The 25,232-nt window shown below is 38.0% G+C and overlaps 1 protein-coding gene across 35 annotated transcripts in view; it reads left to right on the top strand.

Annotated features, from left to right (window-relative positions):
- Positions 1-24,904, top strand: part of MYO9A (myosin IXA) — a 275,439-nt gene extending 250,535 nt beyond the window's left edge. For 30 of the 35 annotated variants that reach the window (XM_082735681.1, XM_082735671.1, XM_082735676.1 and 27 more), the window contains 3 exons: positions 18,910-19,112; positions 21,104-21,246; positions 22,091-23,670. In XM_082735681.1, coding sequence (XP_082591807.1) covers positions 18,910-19,112; positions 21,104-21,246; positions 22,091-22,554 — 810 coding nt within the window. In that variant the 3' untranslated portion in view covers positions 22,555-23,670. Of the gene's footprint in view, positions 1-18,909; positions 19,113-21,103; positions 21,247-22,090 lie in introns of all 35 variants that reach the window. The other 5 variants (XM_082735684.1, XM_082735666.1, XM_082735688.1 and 2 more) reach the window with 1 other exon arrangement.
- Positions 24,905-25,232: the final 328 nt, after the last annotated feature.

The following is a 25,232-nucleotide window of genomic DNA, read 5'->3' as shown; positions in this document are numbered from 1 at the left end:
TCCTTTCTGGCTTGGAGTTCCTGGTGAAAAAGTCACTGATAGCCTTAGAGGGGTTTCCTTTGAATGTGACTAGATCTTTTGTCTTGCTACTTTTAATATTTTTTCTTTATCATTATATTTTGCCATTTTAATTATAATATATCTTGGTGTAGATCTGCTTTAATTGATTTTGTAGGGGGTTCTCTGTGCCTCCTGGATCTGTATATCAGTTTCCTCCCCCAAATTAGTGAACTTTTCAGCTGTTATTTCTTCAAACAAATTGTGCATCCCCTTTTTTCTCTCTTCTTTTTCTGGGACTCCTGAAGTTATTGCATATGATAGAGTCGCTGATTTCTATAATTCTATTCTTCTGTGTAATTCTTTTTTCTCTCTTTTGATCAGCTTGGTTGCTTTACATTACTCTGTTTTTCTGGGTCATTAATTTGTTTCTCTGCTCCTTCCAGTCTTGTGTTCACTCCAACAAGTGTATTTCTCATTTCACTTCTTGAACCCTCTATCTCTGTATATTGTTCCTTATCTCTGGGTTAATGGTCTCACTGATGTTCTCCATTCTTTTCTCAAGTCCGGTGAGTGTCCTTAGGATCATTGCTTTAAATTCTCCCATGGGGTACCTGGGTAGGTCAGCAACTTAAGAACCCTTTTCTTGATCTCACAGTTGTGAGCTCAAGCCCTTTGTTGGTGTTTGAGCTCAGTGTGGAGCCTACCTAAAAAAAATAAAAATAAATTCTTCATCAAGCATGTTACTTATATCTGCTTCACTTAGATCTCTGGCAGTGGCCTTGTCCTGTTTTTTTGTTTGGACAAATTCTTCTGTCTTCTCATTTGACTAAGTTTCTGTGGCTGTTTCCGTGCATTAGGAAGAACAGCTATGTCTCCTAGTCTTAAGGGTGGGTAATGGCTTTATGAGGAAGAGGTCCTTTAGAGCGCTGCAGTATAGTGTACAGTGTTCCCCAGGACCTGGTACCTCCAGGAGCGTCACCAGTATGTGCTGCATGTACTCTTCTTATTTGGTCACTGACCTGAATATGGTATGTTTTAACTAGGTGGGTTCTGGTCTGCTTATGAAATGAGATGTGTAGCCACCACCACTGGAACCAAAGTGTTGCAAAACTCCCGAGTCAGGAGATGCAGTATTGTTAGGGGTTTGGGTCAGTGTTCTGGGGGAAGAGTCCTGCTGTGCTGTGACTGAGGCAGATTTGACTGGGAATGGTAGTCCCTCTAGAGCATGGAATGGGGGCAGGGTAGAGGGAACTTGGTGTAAGCCAGTGCCGTGCTGGTTCCTGCAAGTTGTCCTATGCTTATGCTGAGGGGTAGGGGAGGCAAATGACATCTGACAGTCCCTTTGTTCCTAGAGGAGTCTCTGTGAGATCACTGCCCCTGTAAGACATGATCAGAAATGAACAACTAATCTCCCTACTGTGTACCCTAGGCACTCTTCATATTGCTCTCCCCACTTGCGTTCATGGGCTGTTTGCCCTGCCTTTCCTCCAGGTATACCCCCAGTGTCTTCAGAGCTGTTCCACAGGCAAATGTGAACTCTCAGAACTCCAGTGCTTTTTCTTTCTAGGCCTCTCTTTTGTGCACTCTCTTGTCTGTCTCAGCTTTCTTCACAACCTCCAATCCTCCCCACTGTAGTAGCCACAATCTGCTTCTCTCCCTAGCTGTGTTTCCCAGACTTCCTAACTCCTGCAGTGTGGCCTCTTCTCTTCCTGTGAAATTTGTTCTTGCAGTCTTTAGGTCATCTTCTTGGGTATTTAGGTGATTTGGTAGTTGTCTAGTTGTATTTGTGGGATGAAGCAAGCCTAGGGTCCTTCCACTCTGCTGCCATCTTCCTCCAATGTCAAAGAAAGTTTTGTAACCCTTTACCTACAAATGTGATCTCAGTAAAAATAGCAAAATAACATATGGGGGGACTCTTGGCAAGTTGATAATAGAATTCATTAAGAAGAAAATGAAAATTTGGAAAATCCTTTAAAAGAAAAAGAAAGGATTATAAAAAAATTTAAGTGGGTAGCATTTTAAAAGTATATTATCCAATAAATGGTGAAGGAAAAATGGATAGCCATGTAGAGAAAAAAGAATTAAGATACTGATCCAGGTGAATCAAACACTAAAAAATAGGGACGCTTGAGTGGCTCAGTTGGTTGAGCCGCTGCCTTTGGCTTGGGTCATTGTCCCGGGATCCTGGGTCTGAGTCCCTTGTCGGTTGGGGGAGGGGGGGAAGCAGGGAGCCTGCTTCTCTCTCTGCCTCTACCTGCTTGTGTTCTCCCTCTCTCTCTCTTCTCTCTCTCTCTCTCTCTCTGACAAATAAATAAATAAATAAAATCTAAAAAAAGAAAAAGACTAAAAATACAAACTGAGGGACGCCTGGGTGGCTCAGTTGGTTAAGCAGCTGCCTTCGGCTCGGGTCATGATCCCAGCGTCCTGGGATCGAGTCCCACATCGGGCTCCTTGCTCCGCAGGGAGCCTGCTTCTTCCTCTGACTCTGCCTGCCACTCTGTCTGCCTGTGCTCACTCTCTTTCTCTGAAAAATATATAAATAAAATCTTTAAAAAAAAAACATACAAACTGAAAGTATTAGAAGTATATAGCCCAGGCATTCTAGCTTTTCAGGGCTCTCACTGCCCTGCATCCTGCAGTCACTCAAGCACCCCTGTCTTCACCGCGCAGTGCCAAAATATCCAAGAGGAAGCTTAGGTTAGCTGAAAGAGCAGTTATGGAAGAGCCCAAGAAGAAATCAGCAAGGTGGTCAACTAAAACCTTTTTCTACACAAGTTGAAACCAAGCTATGAAAAGTGGCAATAAAGGATCAGTCTTTAGGGGGAAAAAAGGAAACAAAAGAGAAAAGAAGAGCAAAAGGTAAACAGCTTGAACTGTCTACTAACCAAGAAACTACTATCTTTTGGAAAACAGAGAAACTGGGACTCAGTGTGATTAAATTGATACCACTTACCAGATCAGTGATCCCTGTATTACACTTTCTGTTTAATCTGGAAGAATTTTTTTTTTAAATCACTATTCTGTATATGTGACTTCTTTTAAAGCTCTAAAAAACATGTGTTTTGTTTTTTTTTTCCTTTTATTCCCCAGCTTTATTGAGCTATAATTGACATATAACATTGTATAAATTTAAGATTACAATGTGATGCGCTGATGATATATGTATATATCATAAAACGATTACCACAATACAATTAGTTAGCACATCCATCACCCTACGTAGTTACTTTTACTTTTTTGATGGTGAGAACATTTAATATCTACTCCCTTAGCAACTTTCAAATATACAATGTAGTAACTATAGTCAGCATGTTGTACATTATATTCCCATAATTTATTCATCCTATAACTGGAAATTTTTACCCTTTGACCACTATCATCCATTTTCCCTATATCCCCACCCCAGCCCCTGCAACCATCAATCAGTCTACTCTGTTTCTGTGAGTTCAGTGAAAATTACAATTTTTAAGAAGACAAGCGTCTGACTAGGGTTGTGTATTTTCAAAACATGAATCTGAAGAAAGATTTGTATGCAAAATATTCAAATCACTAGGAAAATTCCACAATAAGAAAACAAGCTCTCCAAATTAAGATAGAGCAATATGAGTAGATACCTTACCAAATAATATACATAAATCGGAAATAAGCATGTGTAAATTGCTCAATTTGAGGAATTAGTGGAAAATGATATGCACTGTGCATTAAGGAAAAGCAAAGTCAAACACCAGGGACATACTCTCTCCATCCATTAGAAGGCTAAATACCAAAACTGACAATACCAGTTGCTGGTGAGGATGTGGGACAAAAATAAATTTCATTCATTACTGATGAGATTACAAATGGTACAACCTCTTAAGAAGACATCTTTCCAGATTCTTTTGAAGCTAAGCATAATGTCACCATATGCTATAGCATCTGTGCCCTCAGTGCATTTACCCAACTGATGTGAAAAACATACATCCACATAAAAACCACTAAGAACACATACACAGAAGATGTATGAAAAGAAGAGGGGAATCCCATTTCCATTTTGAAAGTGTGAAATCAAGTGCTACTTTGATTTTTCTGTACAAACAAGTCATGGTGAACATTGAGTAATGCATAGATTGTTGAATCAGTATGTTGTACACTTGAAACTAATATAAAATTGTATGTCAGTTATACTTTAAAAATAAAAAGTATGTTGTGTAAGAGGGTTTCCCTTTCTCCACAACCTTGCCAACACCTGTTGTTTCCTGTGTTGTTAGTTTTAGCATTCTGAAAGGTGTGAGGTGATATATCATTGTGGTTTTGATTTGCGTTTCCCTGATGATGAGTGATGTTAAGCATCTGTTCATGTGTCTGTTAGCCATCTGTATGTCTTCTTGGGAAAATGTCTATGTCTCCTGCCCATTTTTTAACAAGATTATTTGGTTTTTGGTTTTGGGTATTGAGTTTTTTAGAAAAAGTTCCTCGTACATCTTGGTTATTAACCCTTTATCAAATATGTCATTTGCAGATATCTTCTCCCATTCCATGGGTTGCCTTGTAGTTTTGTTGATTGTTTCCTTCGCTATACAAAAGCATTTTATTTTGATGAAGTCCAATAGTTCATTTTTGCTTTTGTTTCCCTTGCTTTTGTTTCCCATGTTTAGTAAGAAGTTGCTATGGCTGATGTTAAAGAGGTTGCTGCCTGTGTCATCTAGGTCTCTTACCCTTTTTGAATTTATTTTTGCAATGGTGTAAGAAAGTAGTCCAGTTTCATTTTCATTCTTTTTTATGTTGCTGTCCAGTTTTCCCAACACCATTTGTTGAGGAAACACTCTCTTTTCCATCGGATGTTTTTTCCTGCCAAATATTAGTAGACCATATAGGTGTGGGTCCATTTCTGGATTTTCTATTCTGTTCTGTTGATCTATGTGTCTGTTTTTGTACCAGTACCATACTGTCTTGGTCACTGCAGCTTTGTAATATGACTTGAAGTCTGGAATTGTGATGCCTCCAGCTTTGCTTTTCTTTTTCAAGATTGCTTTGGCTATTTGGGGTCCTTTGTGGTTCTATACAAATTTTAGGACTGTTTGTTCTAGCTCTGTGAAAAATTCTGTTGGTATTTTGATAGGGATTGGATTAAATGTGTAGATTGCATTGGGTAATATAAACATTTTAACAGTATTCTTAGAATCCATGCACATCAAATGTTTTTCCATTTCTTTGTGTCACCTTCAGTTTCGTTCATTAGTGTTTTACACTGTTGGTGGGAATGCAAACTGGTGTAGCCACTCTGGGAAACAATATGTTGTTGGGTACCCCTATTCTCGACCAGAAAGTCGAGAATAGGGGTACCCAATGATCCAATAATTGTAGTACTAAGTATTTACTCAAAGGATACAAAAATATTAATTCAAAGGGACACATACACCTTGATATTTATAGCAGCATTATCTACGATAGCCAAATTACTGAAAGAGCCCAAATGTTCATCAGAGCGTTTGGTTTGTCCTATACACACACAATGGTATATTACTCTGCCATAAAAAAAGAATGCAATCTTGCCATTTGCAATACATAGGTGGAGCTAGAGAGTATTATGCTAAGTGAAATAAGTCAGTCAGAGAAAGGCAGGTACCATATGATTTCACTCATATGTGGATTTTAAGAAACAAAGCAAATGAACTTTGGGGAGGGAGAGAGGCAAACCAAGAAACAGACCCTGTAACACAATTGATACTGGAGAGGAGGTGGCCGGGGGGCAGGTACTGAATAGGTGATGGGTGTTAAGGAGGGTACTTGTCATGAGCACCGGGTGTGTGTATGTCAGTGATGAATCACTAAATTCTACACCTGAAACTATATTACACTGTATGTTAATTGGGATATAAATAAAAATGGGAAAAAAATAAAAATGTTTTTTTAAAAAATTGAAAATAGTTAACTCTCCATAATGTTTTAAACTGCTCCCTGATCTGTTGTGTGTTATCTCTGACATCTTTGGTAGCCATAGTTCAGCTTTTCCTAGTAGCTTGGATTGGAAATCTGAATATTATGTATGATATTGAAACCTGGATTAGTCAGACTTCATATCTGCACTTACCAACATTTACAGTTAATTAGAGTTGATATCTTGATTTTAGGAATAATTTATCTCTGAAGTTTAAGCTAGAAAATCATTGAATTATAGTCTCAGAAAAGGACTAGCATTTGACTTTATATTTGGTATTTGCCTGAAGAATTAGGTATAAATCATTCATAAAGTGTGTGATCAATCCAAACCAATAAAATCCCTATTATAATAGAAAAATATACTGTAATCTTGGAGTAGAGAAGGTTTCTTTATTATACAAAACTATTAAAAAGGAAAAGTTGGTAAGTTCATCACCATAGATACAAAGTATTACTGTATGATAGAAATGACCATAAGCAAGGCAAAAGGAAAATGACACATCCTATGAAAATATCTACAACTCGTATCACAAGGTCTAATTTTCCCTAAATTAATAGGAGAAGCTCCTTTAAATAAGTAGGGAAAGACCTCCTACCCAGTGAAAAATGAACAAAGGATTCACCAACCACTGCTCAACTTGTTAACTCTGGACTCTTCAGAGAGTCCATGAGGTCAAATGTATTTTTATTATAATGCCAAGAAAATATTTGCTCTTTTCACTCTGTTGACTTTTGCATAGATGGTAGAAAACCAATTATGGATAAAACCACTAAAAGAGAATATGTAAATGAACATTGGTCTGGAAAAGAAAAAGTTATATTAAGTTTGAAAGTACAGAGAAGTGTAGAGAATAAAGGATATTATTCCACTCAAACTAGTGTTAATAATTTGGTGTGTTTGCAGATTAAAAAAAAAACCCTACAATATACAAATTTATGTCCAGTTTTTAACACATTAGCAATTTTCCATTTCCATGTATCTAAAAGCTCTATGTAATCAACTTTAAAAAGTACTTCCTTCGTCCTTGTAAGAGAACTGAGATGTAGGGGGTTCACCTATTCCTTCATCTTTTTTAATGCTGATTAGAACTTGGGCCTGAATAGCCTGTTTGATTTTCTTCACTCTCTTATGTAATTCCGAGCTAATCCATGGTGAACTACTTAGTTGGCTTGATGATGATTATGAATGCTGAACAAAGGCAACTCTTCTGTTGAATACTAGTAAGTGTGTAGTAGAATCAGTTCAGATTTTTCCAGCTCTCTGAGGCTTTTATATTACATATCTTACATAATGTTTTAGTCATTTATTTGGCTTCATTAAAATAGTCAATATCAAGATGTCCTGAAATTTATGTGATTGTGATCGGTCATAATGGACATTTTGTGTTGATACTAATTCCAAATCCTGTTCTCTTCCTTAGTTCCACAATGCCATCTTCTTCTGAGGCATCCTTTGTTAAATTTGCAGACTGATCTTCTATTTCAAAGGCCTTTTTCTTAATATATCGTCTGCTTTCTGAACTCAGAACTGAAAGTGGAATAGCAGTCTTGTAATTCTCTTGATTTTCATCTTGCTGTGTGTTTTAGAATGCATGAATTTGGAAGGGTTAGCCTAAATGCCCTTGGAGCTGCCCTCCACTTCCACCTTTTTCAGGTGAAGCCTTTTTTTTTTTTTTTTTTCAGGTGAAACCTTTCAGGTTTCTGTTTCTGAGATAGCATATCTTCCTTCTTTCTTCCCAAAATCAACTCAATAATCTGTCAGTTTATTTTCCCATGCTGTTTGAAAGATACCGGCATACTGGCATAAATAGCTAACTTTGAAAAGGAACTCTTAAAATATCTTTTTTACTGTGAAGTACGTATAGAAAAAGTACAGCAGCATACATACATATCTTAATGCATTATAAAGGAACTATCTAAATACCACCCTTAGGTCAAGAAATAGAACATTGCTAGCACCCCAGAGGCTCTCCTCTTTCTCTTTCCAAACACAATCCCTTCTTCCTCCCAGCATAAGCAATAACCTGAGTTTTATGTTAATCACTTAGTCTTTTTTATTTGTTGTATGTATGTATGTATGTATCTCTGAACACTAGAGTTTTGTTTTACCTGTTTTGGGACTTTAAAAATGGAATAATCATGTAACTTGTTTTCTATTTGACTTAATTTACTCAGTGTTATGTGTGTAAGACTTATCCATATTGTTGTGGTTAGTTGTAGCTCATTGTCATTAACGCTGTAGTATCACCGTATTCATGTATACCACAGTGTATCCATTCTAGTGTTGAAGGACTTTGGCTTATGTTTGGGGGAATTATGAATAATGCTTCTGTGAACATTCTGATACATGGATTTTTGATGGACATGCATATATTTTTGTTGACAATACATAGGAGTGGAATTACTGGGTCACAGATACATATATCATCAACGTTAGTTACATAATAGTGAACTTTTTTCTAGCATGGTTGTACATACTAGCAGTGTATGAGGGAGGGTTCCCAGTTGTTTACTCCACTACATATGTTGCCAGATTCCTTCATTTTAGCCATTTTAATGGGTGTGTCCGAGTGTTTTAATTTGCGTTTTTATGCTGTGACTCTAATGTGCTTATTCCATAAGTGTATTGGCCATTTGGCTGTCCTCTTTTGTGAAGGACCTGTTCACATCCCTGGCCCATTTTTCTAATTGGGTTGCCTGTTTTTGTTTGATTTGAAGTTCTTTATGAATTCTGGTTACTCCTGTTTCAGAGTTTTTTCTTTCACCCTTAAATGTATCTTTTTTTAATGTTCAGTTAGCCACTGTATAATATGTCATTCGTTTTTGGTATAGTGTTCTGTGATTCATTAGTTATTTATAACACCCAGTGCTCAACACAACGTGCCTTCCTCAATACCCATCACCCTGTTTTTTATCTTTTGATTAGCAGAGGTTCTTAATTTTAATGTAGTCTAATTTATCACTCTTTACTTTTAGGGTCATGTGTAAGAATTTTTTTTACTACCCAAGGTTATAAAGATCATCTTTATTATCTTTTAAAAGCTTTATTGCTTTTAAATAAGTAGGGAAAGACCTCCTACCCAGTGAAAAATGAACAAAGGATTCACCAACCACTGCTCAACTGTTAGAGTTACACCTGGAGACAGTTTTTGTGTGTGATAAAATGAAGGCAGTGATTTTTTGTTTTTTTGTTTTTTGTTTTTTAAAAAATTGTATTTTTATTTGAGAAAGAGAGAACACAAGCAGGGGGAGGGGCACGGGGAGAGGGAGAAGCAGACTCTCTACTGAGCAGGGAGCTCAAAGCAGGGCTCAATCTCAGGACCTAGAGATCACGTCCTGAGCTGAAGGCAGATGCTTAACTGACTGAGCCACCCAGGTGCCCCTCCAGTTTATTATTATTATTTTTAAAGATTTTATTTATGCATTTGACAGACAGAGATCACAAGTAGGCAGAGAGGCAGGCAGAGAGAAAGAGGAAAACAGGCTCCCCCTGCTGAGCAGAGAGCCAGATTTGGGGCTCGATCCCAGGACCCTGGGATCATGACCTGAGCTGAAGAGGCTTTAAAACCCACTGAGCCACCCAGGCACCCCCAGTTTATTATTTTTAACAACTAAAACATTTAGAAAAGTTGTAAGACTAGTACAATGAGTACCCATGTACCTTCACCTAGATACAACAAATGTTAGTATTTTGTCATGTTTGCCTTTCTCTCGCTTTTTTTTTCTGAACCATTTCAGAGTTTATGACAGTTTACCCCTAAATACCTCAGCATGTGTATCATAAGACCAAAGGCATTCTATTTAACCACACCCAGTGTAGTTGACGATCAGGAAATGTGACATTGACACAAGACTGTTATATAATACACAGTCCATATTAAAGTTTCACCAAGTATCCTTTATAGTGATTTTCTTTAAACCAATGTCCAGTCAAGGACCATGCATTGCCTTTGGCTGTCAGGTGTGTAGGCTCTTCCCTTTACTCTTGAATGCTTCCCTCACCTTTTAGGCAGTGATCTTTATATTTCCCCATGGATATCCAGTTTTTCCAGTACCATTTATTTAAAAAATATTCTTGGAGTGCCTCGGTGGCTCAGTCAGTTAAGCGTCTGACTCCTTGATTTCAGCACAGAGTCATCAGACCTCGCCCCACATTGGGCTCTGCACCTTGTCAGGAGGCTGCTTAAGATTATCTCTCTCTCGGGGCGCCTGGGTGGCTCAGTGGGTTAAAGCCTCTGCTTTCGGCTCGGGTCATGATCCCAGGGTCCTGGGATCGAGCCCCACATCGGGCTCTCTGCTCGGCGGGGAGCCTGCTTCCTCCTCTCTCTCTGCCTGCCTCTCTGCCTACTTGTGATCTCTCTCTGTCGAATAAATAAAATCTTTAAAAAAAAAAAAAAAGATTATCTCTCTCTCTCTCACCCCCAAACTGCCTCCCCGGCTTGCTTGCTGTCTTGCTCTAAAATAATAATAATAGGGGTGCCTGGGTGGCTCAGTGGGCCCCACATCGGGCTCCATGCTCAGCAGGGAGCCTGCTTACGCCTCTCTCTCTGCCTGCCTCTCTGGCCACTTGTGATCTCTGTGTGTGTGTCAAATAAATAAATAAAACCTTTAAAAATATAATAATAAAATAATAATAATAATAATAATTAACTAAAAAATTATTTTCATACTGTCATGAAGTTCCCCTTTTATTATAAATCAAGAGTCTATATGTGCATTGATCTGTTTCTATGCTCTCTGTTTTGACTTTGTACCAATACCAGGTTTTTAAATTAATACAGCATTCTAAAAATAATTTGCTGGAACAAGTCATCCTACCTTCTTCTTTAATTGTGTTTGATTATTCTTGGCTCTTTATGAATCGGCTTCACAAAAATTCTCTTGGAATTTTTACTGAGATTCCTTTGAACTAATGATTGCTTTAGGTAGAATTGACATTTTTACAATATCGTTCCCATCCATGAACATGATTTCTCTCTCCATCTAGACCAGTTCCTCTCAAAAATGTTTTAAAGTTTTGTGTGTAGTGACCTTACACATTTTTTCTCCTTGTCTGATGACCTTTTTCAACTCACTTTCCTTAGATTTTCTGCCTCTACAGGCATATTGTTCATGAATAATGATAGCTTCCTTTGGCCTTTTACAGTGTTTTTGCCTTTTATTTCTCTTTCTTACATCAGCTAGAACCTCCAGTATCCTGTAGAAAGGAAGTGCTGATAGGGATCATTCTTGGCATGTTTCCAGTCTGAGTGGCAAGCTTTCAGTCTTCTACCACAAAGTATGATGTTTGCTATAGAATTTTTGTAGACACTTCTTAAGTGTGTTTCCTTTTATTCTTGTCTTTTTAAGAGTTGTTACTGTGATTTTATGTTGAATTTTATAAATTGCTGTTACTGTATGTATTTTATTGACACACACACAGAGTGCATTTCTTTTTTTTTTTTTTAAAGATTTTATTTTTTTATTTATTTGACAGAAATCACAAGTAGACGGAGAGGCAGGCAGAAAGAGAGAGGGAAGCAGGCTCCCTGCTGAGCAGAGAGCCCGATGCGGGACTCGATCTCAGGACCCTGAGATCATGACCCGAGCTGAAGGCAGCGGTTTAACCCACTGAGCCACCCAGGCGCCCCCAGAGTGCATTTCTAATGTTAAACCATAATTAACATAATTAATAATTACATATTACCGCAATGAATCAACTAGTCTTACAGTAATATCCTTCTTATATATTGCTTGAATAGGTTTATAGTATGTTTTTAGGATTTTTACACCTGTGGTAATGAGTAAAATTATAATAGTGCTTTTAATATTCTTGTTATGTCTTGATATCAAGGGAATGCTGGCCTCTGAAAATGAGTTGGGCAAGCGTTCTTTTTAAAAAAAAAAAAACTTGTGTGGAAAAATTTGTCTTCTTGTTTGCTGGTAAAATCATCTGGGCCCATAATTTTTCTTTATGGAAAAGTTTTAAATTATAGATTGAATTTATAAGATTTTTCACATTTTAAAATTTATTGTTTGACAGTATTAATTACTTGGATTTTTATAGAAGTTCTCCAGTTCATATAAACTTTCAGATTTCCTGACATAAAATTGTTCATAGTAGCTTCTTAACTTTTTTATCTACAAGATTTATAATAGTGTCCCTCTTTTCATTCCTGCCTTTGGTTATCTGTGAATTCTTTATTTTTCTTCATCAGTCTTGCCAGGGTTTTAAACTTCTTATTAGTCTTTTTAAAAAGTTACATATTGGCTTTGATCCTCTTTTTTTCTAATGTTCACTTACTCTTATCTTTGTTTCCTTTTTTCTCCTTTGGTCTACTTTGTTACTCTTTACCTAGTTTCCTGAAATTGGTGCTTATCTCTTTAATTTTTAGCCTTTCTTCTTTTCTTTTTTTTTTTTTTTTTTTTTTTTTTTTTTTTTTTTTTTTAATTTATTTTTTATTTTCAGCATAACAGTATTCATTATTTTTCACCACACCCAGTGCTCCATGCAATTCGTGCCCTTTATAATACCCACCACCTAGTACCCCAAACTCCCACCCCCCACCCCTTCAAAATCCTCAGATTGTTTTTCAGAGTCCATAGTCTCTCATGGTTCACCTCCCCTTCCAATTTCCCCCAACTCCCTTCTCCTCTCTAACTCCCCAGCAATTGCACTATTGGGTATTTACCCTAAAGATACAAATGTAGTGATCCAAAGGGGCACATGCACCCGAATGTTTATAGCAGCCTTTCTTCTTTTCTAATGTGTGCATGTAAGGCTGTAACTTTAGGGTAGGCAGTGTTAAAGTGTATCTCATATATTTTGATACTGTTGTTCAAAATAATTTCTAATTTCCATTGTGATTTCTTCTTTGTCCATGGATTTTTTTTTTTTTTAGATTTTATTTATTTATTTGTCAGAGAGAGAGAGAGAGAGAGAGAACGTGCGCGCGCGAGAGTTGCGCACATGCACAAGCAGGCAGAGTGGCAGGCAGAGGCAGAGAGAGAAGCAGGCTCCCTGCTGAGTAAGGAGCCGGATGTAGGACTCAATCCCAGGACCCTGGGATCATGACCTGAGCCGAAGGCAGTGGCTTAACCGACTGAGCCACCCAGGCATCCTTGGATATTTTAAAGTCTATTTCTTAATTTCTGAATTTATAGGGATTTTTAGTTTTCTCTTTGTGATGACACTACCAGGAAACTTACTATAAATTACTTTAAAGGTCAGGTAAATTTTTTAACCCCTTGGAAATTTATTTTCTTACTGTATATGTTTTAAAATAAAGAATATTCTGGGCACCTGGGTGCCTCAGTGGGTTAAAGCCTCTGCCATCGGCTTAGGTCATGGTCCCAGGGTCCTGGGATCAAGACCCCACATTGGGCTCTCTGCTCAGCAGGGAGCCTGCTTCCCCCTGCCCGCCACCCCTACTTGTGATCTCTGTCTGTCAAATAAATAAATAAAATCTTTAAAAAAAAGAGAGAGAGAATATTCTGAAGTTGTTAGATACTGGGTTCTTATATGTCTATTATGTCACTTAATGTATATCAAGTTGCTTTATTGGTTTGTGTATACACATTTGTTTTTTCTGTGGTAGTTAAAGCATTGTCTGTTTCTTTGATTATTTCTGTCAATATGTTACTTTAAACTTTCAGAAGCCATTTCTGAGGTACTTCCAAATTTGGAAACCTACCTTCTTCATAATTTGAGCTTTTGTCATTGTGAAATATCCCTCTTCATCATAAATTAACACTTCTTACCTTAAAATTTACTTTGCCTGGAACTTATTTAGCTACACCAGTTTTCTTTTGATTAAACATGCTGGGTCTTTTATTCCTATCTTTTTACTTTCAGCTTTCTAAATTCTAATGTTTTATATGTGCCCCTAATAAATTTCATATAGTAGGGTTTTCTTTATTAAGACACTCTGACAGTCTTCAGATTTTAACAAGTGCATTTAATCTATTTACATTTAATGTAATCCCTAATATATTGGGATTTAAATCTGCTATTTTATTTTGTGTGTTTTATTATTCCTACCTGATAACATGTTCCTTTTCTTTATTGCCTTTTTGGGGTTTCTTTTTGTTTTTGTTCTGTTTTGTTTTGCCTTTTTCTTTTGATTACTTTTTATTCCATTTTTTTTCTTTTGTTAGTTGCTAGTTTTATACTTTTTTACTCTTTTTTAAATAGTTAACCTAAAGATTATAACATAAATCTATGACTATCAAAGTCTGTTAATTTGTACTTTTATCTTCGATGATATAAGGAATTACATATGCTTCAGCTGTTATTATATTATATATTATATATGATGTGGTTGCTCTTGTTATTTTTAATTATTTGTATACTTTAAATCCACATTATTCTTATGTTTTATGTAGTCAGTATTCATTCAAAATTACTCATATATTTTCTTTTCCTTGTTCTTTATTTATCACCCCAATTTCTCTTTTTATTATTTTTATTTTCTCTTTTTATTTCTCTTTTTTATATCCCTTTAGTGCAATTGTATTGGTGATTGTATTTGTAATTGCATCTTAGTCTGTGTAAAAGTATCATTATTTCAACTTCATTCTTGAAGGTGGTTTTGCTTGGTGTAAAATCATAGATTGGCAGTTTCTTTCCTTGCATCACCATTAAAATAGCATCTATTATATTTTGCTTTCCATTATTTCTGTGGAAAAGTAACCTTTGTACCAAATAGTTTATTTTTGTTGCATGTGTATATGTAGTTTTTTCATAACTCAGTTAACATTTTTTTGAATATAGTTAACATATACATTAGTTTCATGTGTACAGCATAGTAATTCAACAAATATATTTTACGCAGTGCTATTGCAGGTAGTTACAGTACCACTGACTAGGTACCCTGTGCTGTACTTTCCAGCCTGTGACTTACACATGCCATAATTGGAAGCCTGGATCTCCTACTTCTCTTAACTCATCACTTTGCCCTCTTCCCTCTGGCAACCATTGGTTTGTTCTCTACATTTAAAAGATCTGATTCTTTTTGTTGATTCATTTGCTTTATTTTTTAGATTCCACATATAAGTGAAATCATGAATTTGTCTTTATCTGACTTTTTCACTTAGCAGGATACCCTCTGGTTCCATCCATGTTGTCACAAATGGCAAGATCTCATCCTTTTTTTTATGACTGCATATATTCCATTACTTTTTTATCCATTTATCAATCAGTGGACACTTGGGCTGCCTACGTAATTTGTAAATTAATGCTGCAATTAACATAAGGTTGCATATATCTTTTCAAATTAGTGTTTTCATTTTCTTTGAATGCATATTCAGTGGAGGAATGACTGGATCATATGGTTGTCCTACTTTTATGTTTTTGAGGAACCTCCATACTGTTTTCCAAAGTGGCTGGACCAGTCTGCATTCCCACCATTGATGTAAGAAGGTTCCTTTTTCTCCATAGTCTTGCCAATACTTGTTATTTCTTGTCTTTTTGATTCTAACCATTCTGACAGAAGCAAGAGGATATCTCCTTGTGGTTTCGATTTGCATTTTCCTGATGATAAGTGATCTTGAGTATTTTTTCACATGTCTATAGGCCATCTGTAGATCTTCTTTGGAAAAATGTCCATTCAGGTTCTCTGTCCACTTTTTAATTGGGTTGTTTGTGGTTTTTTTGGTTTTGAGTTGTATAAGTTCCATATATACTTTGGATATTAATCCCTTATTGGATAGATGATTTGAATATATCTTCTCACAATCAGTAGGTTGCCTTTTTTGTATTGTTGCTGGTTTCCTTTACTATACAAAGGCTTTTTATTTTGATGTAGTCTTAGTATTTATTTATTTTTGCTTCTGTTTCCCTTACCTTAGGAGGCATATTTAGGAAAATGTTGCCATGGCCAATGTCAGAGAAATTATTATCTGTGTTCTCTTCTAGGAGTTTTTATGGTTTCAGGTCTACATTTAGGTCTTTAATACATTTGGAGTTAATTTTTTGTGTCTGATGTGAGAAAGTGGTCCAGGTCATTCTTTTGCATGTAACTGTCTAGTTACCGCAGCACCATTTGCTGAAGAGACGGTCTTTCAACCCTGTCATATATTTTTGCTTCCTTTGTTGTAAATTAATTGACCATATAAGCATGGGTCTATTTCTGGACTCTGTTATGTTCCATTGATCTTTGTGTCTGTTTTTGTACAAGTACCATACTGTTTTTTTTATTACTACAGCTTTGTAGTATCTTGAAATCTGGAATTGTGATACCTCCAGTTTTGTTCTTCTTTCTCAATATAGCTTTGGCTATTCAGGGTCTTTAATGATTCCCTAGAAATTTTAGTATTTGTTTTAGTTCTTTGAAAAATGCTGTTGCTATTTTGAGAGAGATTGCATTGAATCTGTAGATTGCTTTGGGTAATATGGACATTTAGCAATATTAATTCTTCCAATCCATGAGCATGAATATATTTTCCAGTTGTTTGTGTCATCTTCAGTTTCTTTCATCAGTATTATGTAGTTTTTGGAGTACAGGTCTTTCACCTCTTTGGTTAAGTTTATTCCCAGGTAGTTTATTCTTTTAGGTGCTATTGAAAATGGAATTATGTTCTTAATTTCTCTTTCTGCTACTTCATTATTAGTATTTAGAATTTTAACTGAATATTTTTGAATATTAATTTTGTGTCCTTGTTGCAGGTATACTTTTTTTTCTGACTACTTTTAAGATTATCTCTTACTTTAGAGTGCCTGCGTGGCTTGGTTAGGCATCCTGACTCTTGATTTCAGCTCAGGTCATGATCTCAGGGTCAAGCCCTATCTCAGACTCCATGCTCATCACAGACCAAGAGTCGCTTGTCTGTCTCCCTCTGCTCCTCCCCACAGCTCATGCTGTTACTTTCTCAGTCTGTCATAAATAAATCTTAAGATTATCTCTTGCCTTTTATTTTTAGCAGTTGTTTCTATGTGTGGACTTCTTTCTGTTTATCTTCCTTAGAGTTTGAATGCTTTCTTCAGTCAGTAGGTTGATATATTTAATTGGTTTTGAAATATGCTCTGTCATTATCTCTTTAGTATCCTACAGGATCTCTCTCCTCTTCTGGTGTTCTTTCTACATATGGTTGATCTTTTTATTTTTGTCCTTTCTAACTTTTTACCTTCTTTTCCTATTTTTTTCAGGAAAAAAATTATTTTCTGCTTGATTCTTTGTTTTCTTCTGACTTAACTTCCAGTCTACCATTTCAACTCTTTCTCTCTCCTTCGGCATGATTATTTTAAGTCTGTCTGATAGCCACAGTATCTGGAGTCATTGAAAGTTTCTGGGTTTCGTTGTTTTCATTTACATTGCCTTGTCTCCTTTTGTGCTTAGTTACCTTTGATTATGTGTCATACATCGTATTTGAAAAACTATTTGTAGAAGTATTTTGAGGACTGAGAGGACATGATTTTCCTCCAAAGTGTGTTTTCATTTTTTTTTTGTCAGGTTCTAGGGCACTTGCAATCTGGGGTTACTTTAATCCGGTTTTAGGACTTAAATTTTCAGAACCATTCAAATGACTTGAAGCTAGGCTACAGTGTCCACAAAAACTTTTATTTCAGCTTACCCTTGTTTAAGATGCAAACCTTGGGGATCTCAGCGTCAGGCATGGAAGTTTTACCAGGCAACAGTCCATACCCTTGTGTGCTCCAGTTTTTATCTCTACCCCAGGGATTGGCAAACTTATTCTATAAAGGACCAGGGAGTAAATATAAGGCTTTGTGGACCATACGGTCTTTGATGCAACAATCAGTGCTGCAGCTGTTTTTCAGAAGAGCCTAGACAATGTGTGAATTAATGAGCATGAATGTATTTCTGTAAAGATTTATTTTCAAAATCAGTCACAAGGCCAGATTTGGCCCAGAGCCATGGTTTGCTAACCCCTGCTGTAGTCTGTCAGAAACTCTGCTCAGATTCTCAGCCACATCGTCTTAAATTTAGATTAGCCCTGAATGCTGAACTAGCCTCTCTTTTGTTTGCTTTATTAACTAGCTCTCTGGTGCCTTCAAGAATATGTTGGTTTTGGTTTTGTTTTTTTAAGATTTTATTTATTTATTTATTTGACAGAGAAAGAGAGAGAGATCACAAGTAGGCAGAGCAGCAGGCAGAAAGAGAGGGGGAAGCAGGCTCCCTGCCGAGCAGAGAGCCTGATGTGGGCTCCATCCCAGGACCCTGAGATTATGACCTGAGCCAAAGGCAGAGGCTTAACCCACTAAGCCACCCAGGCACCCCTATTATGGGTTTTTAATGTTTGGTCCAGGTGCTCTCAGAAGGAGGTTTAATCTGAAATACCTAGTCTGCTATTATCAGAAGCTAAAGTCATATACAAGGTAACTAAATTAAAAGCAATGAGATTTTCCCTTCCGCCCTAATCTCAAAAAGGAAATTTCTTGAGGTGCTCTCAGAGAATCTCTCTCACACGCATCCTGTAATATATAAATGACTTTTTTTTTTTTAATGAAACTGACTTTTCAGGACATGTTTCTTTAGTCTTCCTAGAGAGATTGTACATTCCAAGGTTAAAGTTACGGAGCAGCATTGTCTGTCAGACCTTTTTGGATGGAAATGTTCTGTATCTTGCAGTATTACAGTATGGTAGCCACTAGCCTCCTGTGACAATTGAGTGCTTGAAATGTGACTAGTATGAGTACAGAACTAAAATTTTACATTTATTTAATTTTAACTAAATTTAAATAGCCAGGTATGGATACTTGTTTGGAGTGGACAAAGCTTATATTAAGTGAAGAATCTCTCCTCTCAGTGCATAATGTGTTCCCACAGTGCCACCTACCAAAGTATCCATTTTCTAGTGCTACTGAAAGAAATACTTAAACTAAATGTGTTTGATGGACAGTATCTTCTAAATATCTGAGCCTTGCAGAATGTTTCCATTTATTCCTACCATTTACCTGGTTTGATGGAAGTACACAAACTTGCTGTTCTGAACAGGCTGCATATACCTAATGCAGTCACTCAATTTACTGCTAACGCATATTTTTCTTTGCAGGGAAAGGGGCGACTTCGTCGAGGAAACTATCCAAGTCCATCCTCTCCTGTTGTGGTCCGGTTGCCCTCCATGTCTGATGTCCCAGAAGAGACCTTGACTAGTGAAGCCACTGTGGAGACTGACATCACAGAACAACAGCAAGCAGCCATGCAGCAAGAGGAGAGAGTACTGACTGAGCAGATTGAAAACCTACAGAAGGAGAAGTAAGTTTCCAGGAGGAAAGGGAGCCACCAGTCATTACCTGTTTTCATTTTCTGCATTCTGTGCTCTCTTGGTTTTTCCTTTTTTATTAAACATCCCCTATGTACCAAGCACTGTATCCGGTAATACAGGAGATGCAAAGATGGAAAAGACATGTTGCCTGGACTCAGGTAAGAGCATGAAGAGTTGTCACCTCAATGAGGGAAGCTCCATGAGCAAGTGTACCTGAAGCTTCTTGAGTGACAGTGCTGGTGACTGCGATAAGGTGTGTCAGTCTTAGCCAGGTCTCCGAACAGGTCTGAGATCAGCCTCATTGAACAGGTTGGTCTTTCAAAGGAGGAGTAAGGATTCCTAGGCTAAGACAAAAGTCCCTTTCAAGAATGAGTGTCATTCAGAACTCCCTAAAGTGGGACATCTTGGTGGCTCAGTCACTTAAGTGTCTGACTTCAGCTTGAGTTCTGTATAGGGCTCCTTGCTGGGTGGGGAGCCTGCATCTCCCTATGCCAGTTGCTCTCCCTCCTTGTGCTTGCTTTCTCTGTCTGACAAATAAATAAATAAAATCTTAAAAACAAAACAAAAAACGAGAACTAAAGAAGGTTATTATCTGAAGATCAATATAGCTATGGGGCCACCAACAGGATGGTCAGGGTAAGGCAGCAATTCTAGTGGGTGCTGGGATAATAGGTGGGGAAATTGGTGGCAATTTAGGAGAGAAGCAGATAGGCAGCTCTCTGCCCTCTACCATCACTAGAGCAAGGTTAAGTAACAATAACACTACATCTTGGGAATAGTACAGACATGCTATGGTTCTTTTTGAGGCTACTGTGTATTGGTTCTTATGGACAAAAAAGGCTCTAAAGTTTTAAGGGGATTTTTGTTTCTGAGTTTCAGGATCTAAGAGATTGATGCATTAGGGGACATCTGAGTCTGTTAAAATACGTTTTGCCTGTCAGGAGTGATTCTAGAATTTTGGTAAGCTAAAAAAGCAGCTGGGACTCAGCTGTACAGAACTCGATAAGGCAGAGGTTGTGCACCTTGACCAGGGGCTAGCTATCTAATTTGAAAAGAGGACCTCACTCAGCTTTGATGAAAATGTCACTGGAGAATATAGTTTGAGCTACGTAGAGTGGAAGCAGAGCTAAGAAGGCTCTGAAAGAGAGGAGATTTGATGAGAAAGGGAGTAAGAATTGGAAGGATAAAGAAATTGTGGCCAGTTGCGGACTCAGAGCTAGTATATTTCCAGGTAGTGACACTAAGATCTGCACATTGGAGAGATTGCCCACATAATGTGAGGGAAAGATTGTTAGAAGTAGCAGACACAAGGACACTTTAGTGTGAGAGTACTGAGGTGAGCTTTTACGATGTCTATTGACAGATCAGGTGACATCAAGTAGTAGCGGGAAAGCAAGATTAGCAACCAAGTCCAAGACTTGAAGGAACAAGGGGCATAATTGAGAGGTAGGTTGGGTGCCTGATGAAGAGGAGTAGAGAATGCTGTGAGTGGAGGTGGCATAAGAGGCAAAAGACAGAAAAGATCAATGACGTTTTACTTCGTTGTTAGTGCCAGTTCATGGAAAATAGTTAAAGAGCTAGAAGGAATCCTAGAGATTATCTCATGTCATCTCTTTGTTTTGTGGTTGAGGGGGCTGAGGTCCAGGGACAGGAAAGTACTTTTGCCAATGCATTAATATGAATGTAGAGTGAGTTTAGAATCCTGATCTCCTGGTTATCAGCCCAGAGTTCATTTTACCAAAATATCTTACAGCTGCAGCATCTTTTCCCTGCTCACTCTTTGCTCTGTTATAGGTCCCAGACTGTGTTTGTAGCCTCCATCATTACTGTGGCTTACGGTCTTTATTTCCACTTTGGATGGGACAGTAGGAAATGTGACTGTTTTGCAACTTAAATTTCTTTCATCGTAAGTCTTTTTTTCCTGTTGTCTTCCTTCCTCCTCTTATCAAACAGTGGTGTATTTCTTGATTATATCTTACAGGGAGGAGCTAACATTTGAGATGCTTGTACTGGAACCCCGTGCTTCTGATGATGAAACCCTTGAGTCTGAGGCTTCCATTGGGACTGCTGATAGCTCAGAAAATTTGAATATTGAGTCTGAAGGTGCCATCTCTGAGAAGTCAGGTAAATGAACGTATTAGACCAAAGAGTCCAGATTTGTTTTGCAAGGGAGGAATAAGGATTCCCAGGCTAAGACTAAATTCTTTTCAAGAATGCCTGACCTTATGAGAGAAGGTGACAAAGTCCTAAGGAGTTCAAATATACTGATCTTTGTGAAGCTTCCATTATATATTGTTCATCAGACCCAACATTTAATGTTTGCAGTTTTTTTGTCAACTTAATGTTTTCTTCTCTGTTTACCACAGAGAAAACCCAATAATTACAACACATGTTGTCTTACTGATCCATGATCCATGTTCTAAGGGTGGTTGATAGGAGTTGGGCCCTGCTGAGAGATGGGTTTATACCAAAGGAGGTATTTAATTATGTGGCGTGTCTCAGGGAGACATAGAATTACTACATATCCTGGCAGTATTTTATTTTTTAATTTTATTATTTGTATTAGTCACTATCATTAGCTTTTGTTTTTTTGATTATTTTTTTTGTTTTTGTTTTTTAATTTGCCAGAGAGAGAGAGAGCACACACAAGCAGGCAGAGAGGCAGGCAGAGGCAGGCAGAGACAGCGAGAGAAGCAGGCTCCCTGCCAAGCAAGGAGCCCGATGTGGGACTCGATCCCAGGACCCCGAGATCATGACCTGAGCCTCCAGACTTCTTGGGGTTGATTCTTAAATGATATGTTTAGAAACGGGTAACTTTGCAGGTTATGGCTGTGGACAGAGTAGGTCAGCCTGGATGCTTCAGACCTCAGCCCACCCATCACACAGGAATGGTGAAACCTATTATTATGGGATGATTTGCTTTAGAGGAAATTGTCACTTAGAGCTTTGATCTCTTCTTTTGAATTAGAGAGAAGCTTGGTCCTTAGCTCCCTGAAGGCAGCTGGCAAATCTGAACCTTCAAGCAAGTTACGAAAGCAGCTAAAAAGGCAGCAAGACTCTCTGGATTCAGTAGACTCTTCATTCTCTACTTTATGTTCATCTAACACTGCATCTTCTCATGGGACCAGAAAACGATTTCAGATTTATTCTAAATCTCCTTTCTACCGAGCTGCATCAGCTGGCGAGGCCCTCGGAGTGGAAGGGCCATTCGGTCAGACCAAATCCCTGGAAGACAGGCCTCAGTTCATCAGCAGAGGAACCTTCAACCCTGAAAAGGGCAAACAGAAATTAAAGAATGTGAAAAACTCACCTCAGAAAACCAAAGAGACCCCAGAGGGGACAGTTGTGACTGGCCGCAGGAAAACTGTGGACCCAGACTCCAGCTCCACCCAACAGCTAGCTCTCTTTGGAAATAATGAGTTTATGGTCTGAACTGGCAGCTGTGTGTCCCTTCATGGCTACAGAGTAGTAAACCCATCTCATCTTTGGGGCCTGTTCCCATCCCCTTGTCCACAATAGTCCAACCTAATTGTGGTCCTGCCTCTTGCCCAAGCATACAACCAAGAACTTGTGTGCTGATTTCCTGGGCCTCCTGCAGAAACAGAAAGGCCTCTGTGAAGCCTGCTGGGGATGGTGCCAGCTGTGCCTTGGCTGCTGTATTTGACTGGGGAGTTCACTAAACAGAGCCACTGGGGGCCTGGGGATTTGGTCAGTTGTGGAGATCTTCCTAGTTGCCTCTTCCTCCATCCTTTTTTCCTTCCCAGAGGTGGGTGTTGAACTGGGGGGAACATGGTGGGCCTGAGGGAACCACTGATTTTTGACATTTGAAGAAAACATATAAATCTTTCTTAACCGCGAAAGCAAAAGCCTTGGGTTTATTTTGGGATAGTTAGGAGTTGGGTAGAATATAATTTTTTTCCAAGGATTTATAAACAAAAAGCTTAAGCCCTCTATTTTAAGATTTTTGAGAAATACTCCATGTTATATTCTGGGGAAAGTAAAAACCTAATTGTTTCCATGAAGCCATCAGAGCATGTCTCAGACATCTGGTTACATGATGAAGAAGAGAGTACATGTTTTGTTTTTTGATGATGTTCAGTGTCATAATAATGCTGGTTTCACTCCTGGTTATTTCCTGCCAAATATATTGCATGGGCTGAAGTTTCAGTTTTCCTACTGTACTCAGACTTCCTGGTCCTAGGATTAGGTTCCTCTAATTTTTTTTAAGTGACTCAGAGACGTGTTGATCCCTAAACATGAGGGTCTCATCCTAATCCACCCAGGCTTTCCTCTTTGTATAGATTAATAAGCTGAAGATCACATACGAACCTGTTCATCTGCTGGTGGATTTCCACCACAAACTCAGACAAGTAATGTGACCGGTCGTCTAATCACTTCTCCTAAAACATTCATACACAACACTGCATGAATAAGTGTTAACAGAAAGCTGCCAAAAAAAAAAAGAAAAGAAAAGAAAAGTTTTTAATATAACCATCTAACTAACTTCTTTTCCTCAGACCATCAGTATTAAATAGATGAAAAAATAAATCAAGGACTACTTGAAGCTATTTTTGTTAATATTCTGGTTACTGAAGTTTACTGTAAATATATATGTATAGGATGCATATTTCTTTTTAACCTTATGCTTCCCTCCTCCTGGTGGAATTTCTTCCCACAGATTAAGGGCAATTGGATAGGGGTGGGAGCCACTATCCCAGGGTTGAGGGAAAAATCAGACCATCTTTTTCACCACTGGGTGTCTCCCTACACCTGAGCTATAATAGCATTTTAAGCTTCTTAGCATTTGTGGGATTAGAAATCTGTTTTTGCTATTTATAATATATGGAAGATGAAACATGATACTCTTTCTTGAGATAAGTATGTGAAAATGTTTATTTTTAAAGTTACTAAATGCATCTTGTCTAACTACCACGTGCACTGTTCTGAAAAAGAGCCTTTACCATCTGTAACCTGAATTTTGGTTATTCTTTCTTTTCATACTTCGATTTGAAGTTGTGGAAATGTTAAGACTTTGTTAGGGCAGATTCTCTCCTGTTACACAACACTGAACCTCATGTCACTGCCTCAGTGGTTATTGTCAAGCCCCAGAGGTCAGGCTTAGAACATCAATCTGAGTGGCAGCTAAAGGTAGCAGGAGACTTACCTCTCCCTGGTTTGGTTTCAGAAATGAGCTAGGGAAAGGAATCTTTTTAAATCTCCAGAATGATGATGGTTGTGAGTAAGTGTGAGATGTTATATCCCGCAAACATCTGCCACCTTATTCATGCTGAGGAATAATAAATGTTAAAGCCTTTTAAATATCGAACTTTGGAGAATCTTCTTAGAGGAAAGCCCAACCCCTCAGCATGGTCAGGTCCCAGTGGGACTTCTGGGGCCCAGGGCCCCAAGCCAGGCTATGCAGGCGTTTCAGTATTCCTAGGGGAGTAGTGTCCTGCTGGGCATGGACTACTACTCTCTACTTGCTCCAGAACATTGATTAAATACCATATGAGAAAGATGACCCTTGTTGGATAATTTCCTTTGACCCCAAGAAACGGCCTAGAGAACACATTTTGGCGTATGTTCTCCCTTCTAAATTCTTGCAGATTTTCTTTGTTTGTTTGCAAAATAAGTTTTTGGCAGTTGAAAAAAAAAAATTACTCCTGTAGGCCACTTTATAAGAACTAGGCAATGGATGTTAAGAGACTTTATATTTCTCAGGGACCTGAAACCTGAATTTGGATAAAATTAAATAAAAAATACTTGTTTTTTGGTTGCTAGATTTGTGGATTTCTAGTCATTTGACAAAGTGCCAGAATGGAGGGTTGGGGGGGCGGGGAGAGATCCGCACAATCCTAAGAATGAAGAGCAAGTGTGGGACCCTCCCTTTGAAGGAAAGAAAGCTTTGCTTCTCATAGGATAACAAGTACTGTTGGCCTAACAAAGAGATGAAGCCATAACTCCTAAAAACTGTCAGAACCAAGTGCTGTGTCTTCTTCCATATGGTCTTAACTGGTCCTCTCTGTGGTTAAAGTTATGTCACCACAAAGTGATGCTGTATTATAATCATTTACAATGAAGATGTGTAACCTTCATATACATCGCAGCTG

This window comes from Mustela nivalis (genome assembly GCF_964662115.1).
Source record: "Mustela nivalis genome assembly, chromosome: 6".
In the NCBI taxonomy this organism is placed as follows: Eukaryota; Metazoa; Chordata; class Mammalia; order Carnivora; family Mustelidae; genus Mustela; species Mustela nivalis.
The sequence above is the reverse complement of the archived record's forward strand: the minus strand, read 5'-3'. Positions and strand labels throughout refer to the sequence as shown.